This window comes from Schistocerca piceifrons, chromosome 11 (genome assembly GCF_021461385.2).
Source record: "Schistocerca piceifrons isolate TAMUIC-IGC-003096 chromosome 11, iqSchPice1.1, whole genome shotgun sequence".
Classification (NCBI taxonomy): domain Eukaryota; kingdom Metazoa; phylum Arthropoda; class Insecta; order Orthoptera; family Acrididae; genus Schistocerca; species Schistocerca piceifrons.
In genome coordinates, this window is record NC_060148.1 from 156,774,150 (window position 1) to 156,788,443 (window position 14,294).

The following is a 14,294-nucleotide window of genomic DNA, read 5'->3' on the forward strand; positions in this document are numbered from 1 at the left end:
GTGTACTACGAACTCATGTATAAAGTGTAAAAGCTATAGCTCCTAAACATCACTCCACATTAAATAATGCAGTTGACTGATAAATAAGTAAAATGGAAAAAATGGATTGATGTTGACAGGCAACAAAAATATGCAGAAGTTAATGGTACCATCACTGATGTAGTGTTACAAATTGATAAGGAAATTTTATATTTAATATTTCACTGCTTCATAGAAAACTCACAATTTGCTGAATTGGGGATATGAGAAAAATGGATTTCTTAAATCTGGATATCTACAGACTGACTTTGTAGATAGTGTGTCTATGATTAACGAAGACAAAAGTCTAAGTGCTCATTCATAACATGAATAAGTACAGGCTTCACAGGTTGCACTTGGATGCTGCAGGAACATTTTATCATGCCATCATCACTAATGAGATCTAACACATGAAACAGTTTCTGTTGCTGTGTTGTCTTATAAATAATACCTGATGTAAATAAGATGATCTCGCATCTCAAAAAAGTTGACAATTCGTTGAGATGGCCATACTTCTCTATTTGAAAACAAGTACACATTATCCAGTTTGTGTTCAAAAGTATTAAAGGTGGAAATGGACTGTTATTCTTTGCTGCATGACATGGTAAAGTCATCATGGATGCTATTGATGGTACAATGAGGAGAGGAGTGTGGAACCAGATGAAACACAGAAAATGGTATGCTGGTTGAGCTACAGATTTTTATAAATGAACACAAACTCAGATTGAAGTAAAAACCATGTTTTATGGCACTGGAAGATGCGTTTCTGGACAACTGAGTGAGTGTAACTCACATTCACCTCAAACATTTTTGCTCACATTCCAAACTATTATTGTTTTTTACCTTAAGCTATAATAATATTATTGTCACAAAAACCCTGAAGCTCGAAAAAACCAAACATCTTCTCGTAACTAAGGATGCACCCCATCGAAGATGTGCTTGGTATTCAGAGGTGGAAAATGATTCTTGCTGGGATCAAATGCTGCAGACGAAGACACAATAGCAACAGATGTTGTCAAGGATGTGCATGTTGATCTGATAAATCCTGGATTGTTTGTCACTGTAGAAACTTTAAATGAGAGAGGTATAAAACAATTTCTGTGGCATCTCCGAAAATGCAGAACCTATGACAATGTTTTTGAAACCCATTCCAAAGGCAACAATTTTTTCACAAAATACAAAAGTGACAGCACTTTTTATTAGAAAAGAACAAATTTGAACATTAATAAATTAGCCAATGATCATTTAAAAAGCAACAGATATTACTTATGTCTTTAGAATTGGGACCTATGACTGTGTTGCAAGATGAATCTTCTAAGAAGAAAATGTAATATAATGAAAAACTGAAAGACTTATGTATTTAAATCGTATGATCTATGTATAATTTTAGTTTTTTTGAGTATCAAAAATTGCATTATGAATAATGCTATTTGTGTGAGCTGTGAATAGAATCTATGGTGTCCCAAATGCAATTAGTTTTTGACTTTTATCTTCAAGATTTCAAGTTTTAGATACAGTTATTGCATGCCTAATTTAACATATTCCTTATGTATTTGGATTTTAAAGGAAGGGTGCAATTCAAATAATTTATGATTTATACATCACATCATCTTGGACAGTTTCCAGCCACTGGCTGGGTCTGTCGGGAACACAAGCCTCTCCACCGTGTTCTGTCTTTCCACCATTCCCCCTCTTCCACCTTCGTCCAGTTCTCTCCTCTTCTCATCACACATTCCTTCACTCCCTTCACCCATCTATCTCTTGGTCTTCCTCTGGGCCTCTTCCCCTCCAGTTGCAGATCAAACATCCTCTTTGGAATTCTTCCCTCATCCATTCTCTTCATGTGTCCATACCACTGCAGTCTTGATTTTTCTATCCTGTCCTGTACTGGTTCCTCCTTTAGTCTTTCCCTCACATACAAATTTCGCAATCTGTCTCGTCTTGTTACACCCAACCTGCTCCTCTGGAACTTCATGATTTATACATAATTTTAAAAAAATTCATTCAGAAGCTACCTTTAATTCCACACAGCAAATTGTGTGAGCCCATTATCAATCATTTAGAAAAGGAACTGTTACTATAACAATGAATGAAACTCACTTTTCATACATGTTATTGCCCAAGAGGAAACTTGGAATCACTCTTTCCTCAGCTGAATTGTCTTTTTATTCCACTGACCTTTAATGTGTAAGTATACTGTTGTATTCCATTAAGAAATAATTGTATTTCTATCCACTGAAATTACCAGGCCTACTGATCATACAACAAAATCAAATTATTTCCAACATCAATTGGTGGATATTTAGTAGTTCAGTCATTTCTACAATGAAGTAAACAAATTTAGTTGATAACCTACAAAATATTTCAATGCACCCTTTGGGTTGTTCATTAAAATCATTTAAACCAATACCTCAGAACAAGAGTAATTAGATTTTATGTTGGTTAACTGCCACAACACAGCTGACCCAAACACTACTCCTCATATATTATGAGAATCAATAGTGGACAGATTATGTTAACCTCTCAACAGAGCCACATCATTTTATGACAAGAAATTAAGAATGTTCTGACATTTACTCAGCCATAACCTTACTTGCAGATCAGAATTTTTATGAGAAAATATTAAATTCTTTATAAACTCGACAACTAAAGACAATATGATTCATCATTGAAGACTTAGCACACATCCATTGAGTTAACTGTGTTGCAAAAGATATGTACAATACCAATCCGTGTTTGCAACATCTGTACTCAGACACTGGGCTTACCAGACCAAGTGTTGTTTTGAACATTACACATACTGGTTAGACAGAGATGAAAGGAAATACAGTTTACCAATAAAATGAAAAAAGGTAAGGCATATGTACCCATTTCCAGTAATTATTTGGTTGGTATTTCATGGCATATTTCCCTAATTTTAATATATAACAGATACAAATAAGAGAGACTTAAATAATCAACGAAATGTTCTCCTTCACTATTTACAGCAGTCTCCAAATGCTGGGATGACTTTTTCATACTGTAACTGTACAAGTCACGTAGAAGTGGAGAAAACTTATTGGCATCACATTAAAGCCTTAATCTCCCTTTACTCGGGGAAACTACAAGTGTTGTGATGTTAAATGAATAACACTTACAAGAACAGAATCTCAGCTTAGCAACGATAAACTGGTTCATAGTAATAAATGATACCTTGGGAGGAAAACTGAATACAGAATGGGGAAACAATACATATGATGTCCCACAGGGTCCAGCACTTGATTTATCCAGACCTACATAAATGTTGTGCTAAAACCATTGGAGATGCCTTCGAAATCTGCAATGCTTGCCGATAACAAGTACACCGATAATCGCCAAACACATTCATACTAGAAACAGCCAGGAGAATAATGGAACATGCTTGCAACTGGTTTACAGGCAACAGCACAAAAATTCAACCTTTATACTTACAAAAACGTACATCATGCAATTCCAAACAAATTCAAATGACTTACAGATACAAGGAGATATCAATGACAGACACTGGATGAGGTTCCAAGAGTTAAGTTCTTAGGCATTCAGATCGATAATAAATTAAGGAGGCACCAGCATGAGAACGAGTTAACCAAAAAGCTCATACCTTCCTGCCTTGCAATTAATGAATGTTCCTCCAGAGCGTCTACATGCAGAAATGCTTCCCAGCATGCTTTCACTCAGTCCTAGCCTATAGGATAATTTAATAGTGCATGGCAGCAATGAACAGTATTTATCCTATACAAACTTGTAGTAGGAATGTGATGTCAACACTTTGCATCTACATGTCACTATGGAACTCCCTATTGCCTTTTAATAACATTAATATTTTATTTATTTATGGTTGGTTTTCCCAGAAGATAATTCCAAAAACAAGTGAAAACACCAAAAGATGCCATCGTAATTGCCTGTAGGTGAGTAATGCTGAGGGGATCAACTTGACAAGTTTACCAATTTTTGGACCCCATTTCAATTGGAACCCAAGCAGACACCAAGGAATTGTACACAGTATGTTTCATTTACTGTGTAACCAGTAGTATCTACTTCTTCCAGTAGCAGGTCATTTCTGATTGCTTTTCCATCTTATAAAATGAGTCTTCAAGGGATGACTTGAACTGGTAGCTGCAACATTAATAAGGGTAAAGTGGTGTGCAATATGGGGCAGGAAGTTTGTTGGTAGTGATCAGGAGTTATTACTAAACGTAAGTAATGTGATGAACAGTTTGATGAGATAGCACTGAACTGAATCTGAAGAGAAGCGAATTCTGTAACAAACTGAAGAAAGTTGACAATATTAGAAAACACATAGATGGCCAAAAAACAGAAGAGATGAGAAATTATCAGAAATATAATTTTTCATATAGATGGTATACCACTGCATTGGAATCTGCATTGATCAGCTAAAGGGGTTGCAGACCTGACCATGAAATTTGCTTCATCTCACAGTATGATATCATTTTTATTGGTGGGAGTTTGTGAAAGGCTCTACCTATGTGCCTCCTCTTCCAACAAAACTCGATGAATTATGATGCTACACGGGAGCAGCAGCGAGTTTCCTAAACTGACATGCTTGCAAATGCATGGATCAAGTATATTGTCTGGATGCTTAAATGTGTAGAAAAGGATTTTGATATTTGTGATCAGTAAATGACGAATCTGGTCCTAAACACAGCTGTGAAAAGTACCTTAATGTTGTATGTGCACACACACAAAATGTGAGCAATGAGAAAATCATATGTTTCCTTTGTAAATAAAGGTTTTGCAGGCATGTATAGAGGTAAAAATCTGACCCCAATTCTGTACCTTTGTAATAAATAAAGTTATAGCCTTGCGAAATCTGATGATTTTAAACATCCTGAGGAATTGCTTATACAGGTATAACTTCTTTCAGTGAAATATGTAGATCTTAATTTGTCTTGATGGGTTGCACCTATTGTTGAATGTTTCAGAATGTTTTTCAGAAAATTAAATTTGCTTTCAACACTGTAATCTCTGCCCTGGCTAGAGATATGGTGTGAATGTTATTCATTTATTCATTCTTTAATTTACACATTGCATTCCATAAATGAAGATGTGGATGGATGTGGGATGAGCCACACTGCAAATCTTAAGGCAGAAGCTCCCACAGGGATTTATCTCTGTGAAGTGTAGTGACAACCAGCTGTTTGTGACTAGTGCTAATCTACTCACATGGTTAATTAAGGGAACTAGTAATAGATTATTTTGTATGTATGTATATGTACATTTACTGCTATGAAAAATATAATTGCTGCTCCTACTACATTGGTCAGCTACTTATTTTATCAAGTATTTCCACATACATCTATACTCCGCTATCCACTTAATGGCACATCGCGAAAGGTACCCCATAACCCTGCTGGTCATTTCCATTCCCATTCCACTCACAAATATGAATCAAAAAGACTGTATATGTGCCTCTCAATCAGCCCTGACTTCTCAAATTTCACCTTCATAGTCCTTATGTGCTGTGTATGTTGGAAACAACAAAATCGTTCATCAGTCAGCTTCAAATGGCAGTTCTCTAAATTTTCTCAATAGTGTTTCTAGAAGGAACAACACCTTCCCTCTGGGAATTCTCATTTGAGTTCCTGAAGGATGTCCGTTATACTTGTGTGTTGTTTGAACCTACCAGTAACAGATGTAGCAGCCTGGCACTGAATTTCTTCTCCAACGAAGTATTACTTTGTTATCTTGATAGCTTGCTCTAGCTTCTCATGCAATTACCTAATAAAATTCCCAATTCCACAATTAATACAGAATCTTGCTGGCCATGTGTCACTATCAAAATGGTCAGCCCTATTTTTCTGCATCATTATTAAGCTCTTGCATTTTATGCTCCCGAGACCACAAAGTTTGTATGTCCCTCTAGCTGACAGAGCTAAGATATTCACTGCACAACTGCATGTACTACTCAGGATCACTGTTATGGTCACACAGCCTGTTCATAGATTTCTCAGATGTCTACCACTGTTTAACCCTTTGCACTCCATAAGGCAGACACATGGTGGCTCCGCGTGCTCTTATTTAAATCGCTGCTGCCTGGGCGGCAGTGCACCGCAGAGATTTGCGCGGATTTCTTTGTGGAAACAATGTGGCCCTGGTAAACAATTGGGGTATACATTAAAACAAAATGTGTGCTTTCATTCATATATTTACGCAAGCTTTTACAGTACAAAACTTTCCATTATGTGGTATTTTTTGAAACACTCTTCAGGGTGGAGAGCTGGGTTTCCTGAGCATGTTTCGCAGTAATACACAGTTTCGCACCTGCCACCTTTCTTTTTTCTGTCTGAGCACACTGCACAGTCCTTATGCTTGTTCCCAGGCTGTGTGCGCCGCCTTATAGGCGGCTGACCTTGAGCGGGACTTAGCCGTTTAGCGAGGCAGCCAGCGAGACGCGGCCCCTAGTATTACTAGGGCCGCGTCGGGCAAAAATCAAACTTTATCAGCGGAAGTGACGTAGCGATAAGCGGTCTGTGAATGGAGCGCTCGGCGCGCTTCCTGTTTCTGCGTCAGTCGACTGCAGGCAGCAGCACGCAGCACACAGCCATGCCGTACCGCCGTAGGAGATACACTAGGAGGAGCCGAATGCCAGTTTACAAAACTGTTTTCAGTTTTGATGAGACACCAAGTCCTGTCTCTCAACAGGAGATACTGTCTGGTCCAATAACATTTGTTGGCTGTAAAATTACGTTTTCTTGTACCACAAATGAAGTTGTTCCAGGTAATTCATGGATGACACTTGTTGATAATGTGCAACTTTCCATTCAAGTGTTCCTGATCATCAGAAGTTGAACGACGTCCTCGTTTCTCTCCTTGAGTTCTTCCTTCGGCAACTAATCGTCTTATAGCACTTTTACAGAATGCTTTGTGAGACGGTATTGTCAAGTTATTTTTTTTACAATGGTTCTTGTATAGTAAATAGCTGTTTACAAGTCCTACCTCCAACCGCCAGAAGTATAGTTTTCGCCACCACTTGAGACTTTTCATTAGAAAACCGTAACTGGAAGTAAAATGGTCAGATCGATCAACTCCACCCATCTTTCAAGTATAATCAATAATCACATTTGGTTTCTTTATTTCTTCCCTTTCCTTTCTGTTTCTCCTTTCTATAACTGACACTGAGTTATTGGCTTTTGCAGAAAGCATGAGAACTGTTCGTTTATCTTGCCATGCCAGAACCATCATCTTGTTGTTGCAGAGGCATTTTATTTCGTGCTTCCTTAGACACAGAGCTCCTTTCTTGATTGCAGCTGGAAGGTTTTTGCGATTGGCCTGAATCGTTCCTGAGATGAATGTTCTGTTTCAACAGCTCATAAGCTAATACAACACTTGTATAAAAATGGTCAGTGTACAAATGATACCCTGATTGCCCTGTAGCATTTCTGATATTAGCTAGCAGCTGAAGAACTATTCTCTCAGAAAAATTCAAGTGTGGACAAATCAATGCCTCAGTTGTTACAGCGCCAAAATAGGGTATCAAACTGCAGATATAACCATTTGATGAATCCGAAATTACATAAACTCTGAGTCCCCATTTTGTTGGTTTTTGAGGATTGTACATTTTAAATAATACACAACCCTTGAACGATACTGTAGATTCATCAGCAGCTAAATACTGATATGGTCGATAAATTTCGAGAAACGTGCCAGACAAGTAATTCAGTACATTTGTCACTTTACTCAGACGTGACTGAACCTGACTGTTGACATGTGTAGCACTCGTCGGATTAAAGACATGAAGTGCCCAGAAAATTTGCATAAATCGTTGGCGACTGAAACAGTCTGGAAAGAAGTTGGATGATTGTAAACATTCTCTTGAAAAAAAGTCCTGCAAGTTCTTACACTTTTGCAATGCCATATTCAGCAGGACACAATGGAAGCGTTTCATTTCTTCCATAGTAACAGTCCCATCATGCAGAATGTTGTGGAAGTGGTGTCACTTTACGTATTTTTGATGTAGGATACCTATTCGTTTCATCTGCTATTTGTTGAAATATGTTATCTGTAAAAATTAATTGAAAGAATCCGATGGGTGATGATGGAACAGAACTACTTTCTGTTATAAAACCCCACTTTGATTCGTCAAAAGGAAAATCTGTGAAGTCAGTGTCAGTGTCGCTCCACATTCGCCACAAATCCTCTGCTGAATCACTAGAAACATGCACATTGTCACTGTTTTCTTTGTCATTGTTACTCGAATTGTTTTGAAAAGAATCACTATCATAATCAAAATCATTTTCACTCTCGTTTTCACTTACAAGTGCTCCAAAAGATCTAAAATCTCTTCCTCAGAAAGGACTACGTGAAGAACTAGCCATTTTGAGCGCGTGGACTTGAACGTAATAATTACAATATTTGACTTAACACAGCTGCTACTGTTCGAGACAGAGTTAACACTAGTTCTCCTAGATGGCAGCACATTGCAGCAATAATGCCTAGTAGACTCAAAATACGTCTGAGAGCTTAGAAAAGTCGTGTGGAATGAGGCTCGACATCCGAGCGGAAAACAAATTTCGCGATGTCGAGTGGCACTCAACATTGGAGTGGAAAGGGTTAATCTAAGTTACATATTTTCAAAGTAACAAGTGGGGTACACGTCAGTGATTTCAGTGCCAACCACATGACATGGTATTCCAGACCACACAATCAGCAATACACTGTTCTGAACGCTTGCTATGGGAGCAGCACTCCATGCAGTGGACACTATCCCTGAACCTCTGGCCCTGGTGCCATGGAGATATATTGCTCGGCTTGTGATCTCTTGGGCTGCATACAGAGGCCAGTACGGCCTTTTGTATTTTCATGGCAATCCAGCCACTTTGATAACTACAGCTATGCCCTAGAACACACTACAGATCACTGTTTTAGCCAAACTCCTCATATGCACATCCCTGACTACTATGCATGGCATTCTCATTTCTGTAAAACCCTTCTTGTGGAACAACACTACTACTGTTTCACTTACTGTCCTGTCTACTTGCGATGCCAATGCATCCCTTTCATTTGTTTAAAATGGCACAACATGAGTCTCTGTGACAAAGTCTTGGCCTGTTAGCTGTGAATCAGCTACTCTCCTTTACACACTCTCTGAGCTGTCCCTAACATGATCATTTGGTTCCTTGACCTGTATGCTCGTATAACCACCACACATTTCTGTGTTGAAGAAGCCAACATTTCGTGCCTGAAGAATGCTTTGTAACTGCAACAAGTTTGTTTATGAACAATGAGATCAAGAGTGAGCCAGTACCCAACCTTCGCAAATGTGTGTTGAATGCTCCCCAATACTTGTCTAATTTCATTCCTGTGACACATTTATCAATGTGAGCTTCTCCTTCCCTTAGCAAGGTCATAAAGCATATTTAAAAAATAATCTTTCTTCTTTAGATCTGCCAGGACTCAAATGGTGAGGTCATACATGGCTTCAGCTATGTACAATCATTCACCAAAAGACATAAGACATACACAGAGTTTTTCTATGAATGAAAATTTTATAAGTAATACAACAGGTACCACAGAAGCTGCCACAATATGTACAGGTTGTGGTCAACATATCGGGGCTGATCTAGAACCCACAAATTTCATCTCTGTTTTTCAAATCCCAAAAAATTTTTAGGACAAACTCAAGAATAACTATGATTCACACAAAATATAAGAACAGCCAGTGTTCTTTTGAATTCTATTTATCAGAAGTTGTTGAAAGTAGGAATATTTCTCAAATCACCTACACTATTAGAACTTACAACTCATCTAAATGTGAATTTCGTGACCATCACAAACAACCATTATACAATGTAGTTGATATCAACAAGGGCTACAGAGAACAGGATTATACCAGATACTAGTCCCCAACCACTTCTATTTAAAACAGTCAGAACGTGAGAGGTGATATGAAAGTCAAGTGCAGGAGTACAAGAGTACTCAACAATTACGAACAGCAACAAATTCCAGAAAACTGACAATATGTGACAATTCCACTGCAATGCATCTTTTACTCTACACACTTAACAAAAGACTTACTACTTGAATACATGCAATACATCAGAGATGTAAATACTTACAGTATTCTCAGATATATTTAATTCAGGATCCTCCTTGATAAAATTATTGGGCCAATATATTCCCAATGGATCTTCAACAGACTGAAAGAAGAAAACAATCTGTGAATTATAACTGCTTGCTATCTTCTGTGTGTATATGACAGCTCTCAATATTCCTTTCTCATTAGTACCATCAAACTTATCAATTGGGAGGAGAGTGTGTCAGAATGCATCCAAATCAGTTCTATTGCCCCTGATTTTGCTATCAGCCATTGTGCAGTATTTATTTGGCATACTTTCCCTTTCTTAACCTGTTACATAATCGACTCTCGTTTCAGAGGCACTATGGCCTACTCAATCGGATGGTCGTAGTCCCATATACAAATTTGATATACGTGTGTGGCAACATTTCAAATTTAAACTCAGATAAATATAGATGATGAAACTTACCAAACAAAAGCGCTGGCAGGTCGATAGACACACAAACAAACACAAACATACACACAAAATTCTAGCTTTCGCAACCTATGGTTGCCTCGTCAGGAAAGAGGGAAGGAGAAGGAAAGACAAAAGGATATGGGTTTTAAGGGAGAGGGTAAGGAGTCATTCCAATCCCGGGAGCGGAAAGACTTACCTTAGGGGGAAAAAAGGACAGGTATACACTCGCACACACACACATATCCATCCACACATACACAGACACAAGCAGACATTTGTATATATATATTTTTCCCACGTGGAATGTTTCCCTCTATTATATTCATATCATTAAACTCAGATAATATAGAGATGCAAGTAATCTTCCAACAGTAAACCCATAAACAAGAGGAATTTTTGGTCATTAATCAAATGAATGTGGCATTCCACACATTATCATCAAAATTAACCAAATTTAATGTCATTTTACACAGCTTCTTGCCATATCATAATGTATTTTCAGTGCCTGCTCTTTAGGGAACAATGCAAATTTATGTCATGTGTACTGGGGGAAAATTATAAGGAATTACACAGCAGGATTTCAGTAATGATGCAAATACTACAGTGAATAGTGACTGGGAACTCTAGAATATATACCCATCACATTTCATAGTTTCACATGTTACAGCACTGTGACACAGACATGTAACAAGATTAACAATTACTTCCAAGAGGAAGTCTTCCTTGCTCCGTTGACACCAAATATGTACTTAAGGCATTCATTACATAGAATCACAATAAAAAATTAATGCAAGGGTAATGGTTCATAAAGATATGATTGTTACAAGTGCTGTTAAAATGCTATTGGTAATACCCTATAAATAACATATCTAACTAGAGTTTCTTACTACATTTCCTACATAATAGAGCACTTGTGTGAAAACTTACATCATGCTCAGATCCGGCAGCATGGTGTTTCAGTTCGGGATCTTGCTTTACCCAAACACTAGGGTCATCAGCCCTTAATGGGTCTTCAAGAAACTGAAAAATGAACAGAGTGACGTATCAGGGCATCTGTGTCTTGTTCCTACATGACACTGTCATACAGAGGAAGAGGGGGAAAAGAGAGGTGGGAGGGAAGAGGGGGGGGAAGGGGGCTGGGAGGGAAGAGAGACAGGGGAGAAGAGGGGTGGGAGGGTAGAGAGATGGGGGTGGGAAGAGGGGTGTGAGAGGGAGACGGGGTGGTAGGTTGGGGCGGGGGAGATCGGGTGGTCGGTTGGGGCGGGGGAGATCGGGTGGTCGGTTGGGGCGGGGGAGACCGGGGGGTCGGTTGGGGGCGGGGGAGACCGGGGGGTCGGTTGGGGGCGGGGGAGACCGGGGGGTCGGTTGGGGGCGGGGGAGACCGGGGGGTCGGTTGGGGGCGGGGGAGACCGGGGGGTCGGTTGGGGCGGGGGAGACCGGGGGGTCGGTTGGGGCGGGGGAGACCGGGGGGTCGGTTGGGGCGGGGGAGACCGGGGGGTCGGTTGGGGCGGGGGAGACCGGGGGGTCGGTTGGGGCGGGGGAGACCGGGGGGTCGGTTGGGGCGGGGGAGACCGGGGGGTCGGTTGGGGCGGGGGACACAGGGTTGTGGGTTTGGGTGTGACAGGGTGGTTGGGGGGAGAGACATTGGGGGGAGAGAGAGTGGGGGGAAGAGAGAGTGGGGGGGAGAGAAGGTGGGGGGGAGAGAAGGTGGGGGGGAGAGAAGGTGGGGGGGAGAGAAGGTGGGGGGGAGAGAAGGTGGGGGGGAGAGAAGGTGGGGGGGAGAGAAGGTGGGGGGGAGAGAAGGTGGGGGGGAGAGAAGGTGGGGGGGAGAGAAGGTGGGGGGGAGAGAAGGTGGGGGGGAGAGAAGGTGGGGGGGAGAGAAGGTGGGGGGGAGAGAAGGTGGGGGGGAGAGAAGGTGGGGGGGAGAGAAGGTGGGGGGGAGAGAAGGTGGGGGGGAGAGAAGGTGGGGGGGAGAGAAGGTGGGGGGGAGAGAAGGTGGGGGGGAGAGAAGGTGGGGGGGAGAGAAGGTGGGGGGGAGAGAAGGTGGGGGGAGAGAAGGTGGGGGGAGAGAAGGTGGGGGGGAGAGAATGTGGGGGGGGAGAGAAGGTGGGGGGGAGAGAAGGTGGGGGGGAGAGAAGGTGGGGGGGAGAGAAGGTGGGAGGGAGAGAAGGTGGGGGGGAGAGAAGGTGGGGGGGAGAGAAGGTGGGGGGGAGAGAAGGTGGGGGGGAGAGAAGGTGGGGGGGAGAGAAGGTGGGGGGGAGAGAAGGTGGGGGGGAGAGAAGGTGGGGGGGGGAGAGAAGGTGGGGGGGGAGAGAAGGTGGGGGGGGAGAGAAGGTGGGGGGAGAGAAGGTGGGGAGAGAAGGCGGGGGGGGAGAGAAGGTTAGAGGGGGGGGGAAGTTTCTTATCAATCTATTATCACTAAGTGACATGCGCATAACATATCCAGTCAGCAGAATCTTACAAGACCATATCTTGGACATTGGGCAATGGCTAAAGCAAAATTATATTCGACATTCAGCATAATGCGATCATAATAATGATGCTATGACATATTGGAAAGTAACTTTTTATTCCAACACTGGACCATGTTACAACTGGCATGAGAGACCATTTTGCTGAAAAATATATTTATGATTTTAAATTCAACATCCTTTTTTCATCACAACTACTGCAACATGATGGTAATGATCTGGTGCATAAACTAAACCAGTGCTTAACTTAACTGCTGTATTTTGAAGACGACTCACACTTTGTGATTAAAAAGAGACTAATGGGATAGACTCTTCAATACAAACAACGAGCATAAATGCCCTTAATGATTGTGATTTTGTTATGCAAGATTTGTCTCTCTGTCCTAGATCTGACTATCCTACTTTGCACACGCTGTACCAAATATTTGTCTATTGCTACAGTAGAAAGAAGTTTTTCAACGCTGCGGTGTACAAAGACATGGCTGAGGTCAACAATGAAGGAGGATCGACTTAATGGGTTAGCTCTGTTGGACACTCACCCTGACATTGCTTGTCCTGCTGACAATGTAATTAACCAATTTGTCAGGAAGAATAGGTGCATAGAATTCATCATTTAATGTACAGAACCACAATTCTAACTTTTTTATATCAAAAGATGGCATTGTCTTGTATATGTGTATAATCAGTTTAAATAAAACTTTCTTACACTTTCCATATGACTTGATTAGCTTTTACTACAGTAGAAGTAAAGGTAGCTCAAGATATTTTTAGTGAGCCCTCCTTGAGGTTTTTCTGTATCCGCCACTGTTTCATATGAGATATGGTGTAAAGTTCTATTGGCCAGCTGTGGACTGTGGTTCGCGTGCAACAACAAAATCCGTTGGTTGGGCTCAGAGGACATCCTAGGCTCACTTTTTGGCTGTTGGCTGAAGAGGCAATGAACATTTCTTAGTGAGGCAAGAGAACATCTTTTAATTTGTAGAGTCAAACTGTGGATGAACTACTATCACCTAAGTTTGAGCAGAGTTTAAGACTCAGATCAGACCTTTTATTAGTTTTTGATCTCTGGAAAATGGTAGGGTCCCTATGTAGCAGCAATGAGTAAGTTTCAGAGATGTAATCTCACATTTACTAAACTGTAATGCAGAGATTTGTGCTGTCTATTACAGAGTTGTCTTTTGCTGGTTTTGAATGGCCAGCAACAGCTTGTCTCAGGGGCTCAAACTGCAGAATGTGACACAGGAGAACACAGTAGGGAATGCATAATTACCTACTGAAAGGTAAGCATATTTTA

The 14,294-nt window shown here is 40.8% G+C and overlaps 1 protein-coding gene across 2 annotated transcripts in view; it reads right to left on the reverse strand.

The window, feature by feature from the left end:
- The window catches only part of LOC124720089 (zinc finger protein 724-like), a 103,743-nt gene that overhangs the window by 68,773 nt on the left and 20,676 nt on the right, over window positions 1-14,294 (reverse strand). For both annotated transcript variants that reach the window (XM_047245370.1, XM_047245371.1), the window contains exons 4-5: window positions 11,457-11,549; window positions 10,113-10,193 (exon numbers count right to left, since the gene is read on the reverse strand). In XM_047245370.1, coding sequence (XP_047101326.1) covers window positions 10,113-10,193; window positions 11,457-11,549 — 174 coding nt within the window. The remainder of the gene's footprint in view (window positions 1-10,112; window positions 10,194-11,456; window positions 11,550-14,294) is intronic.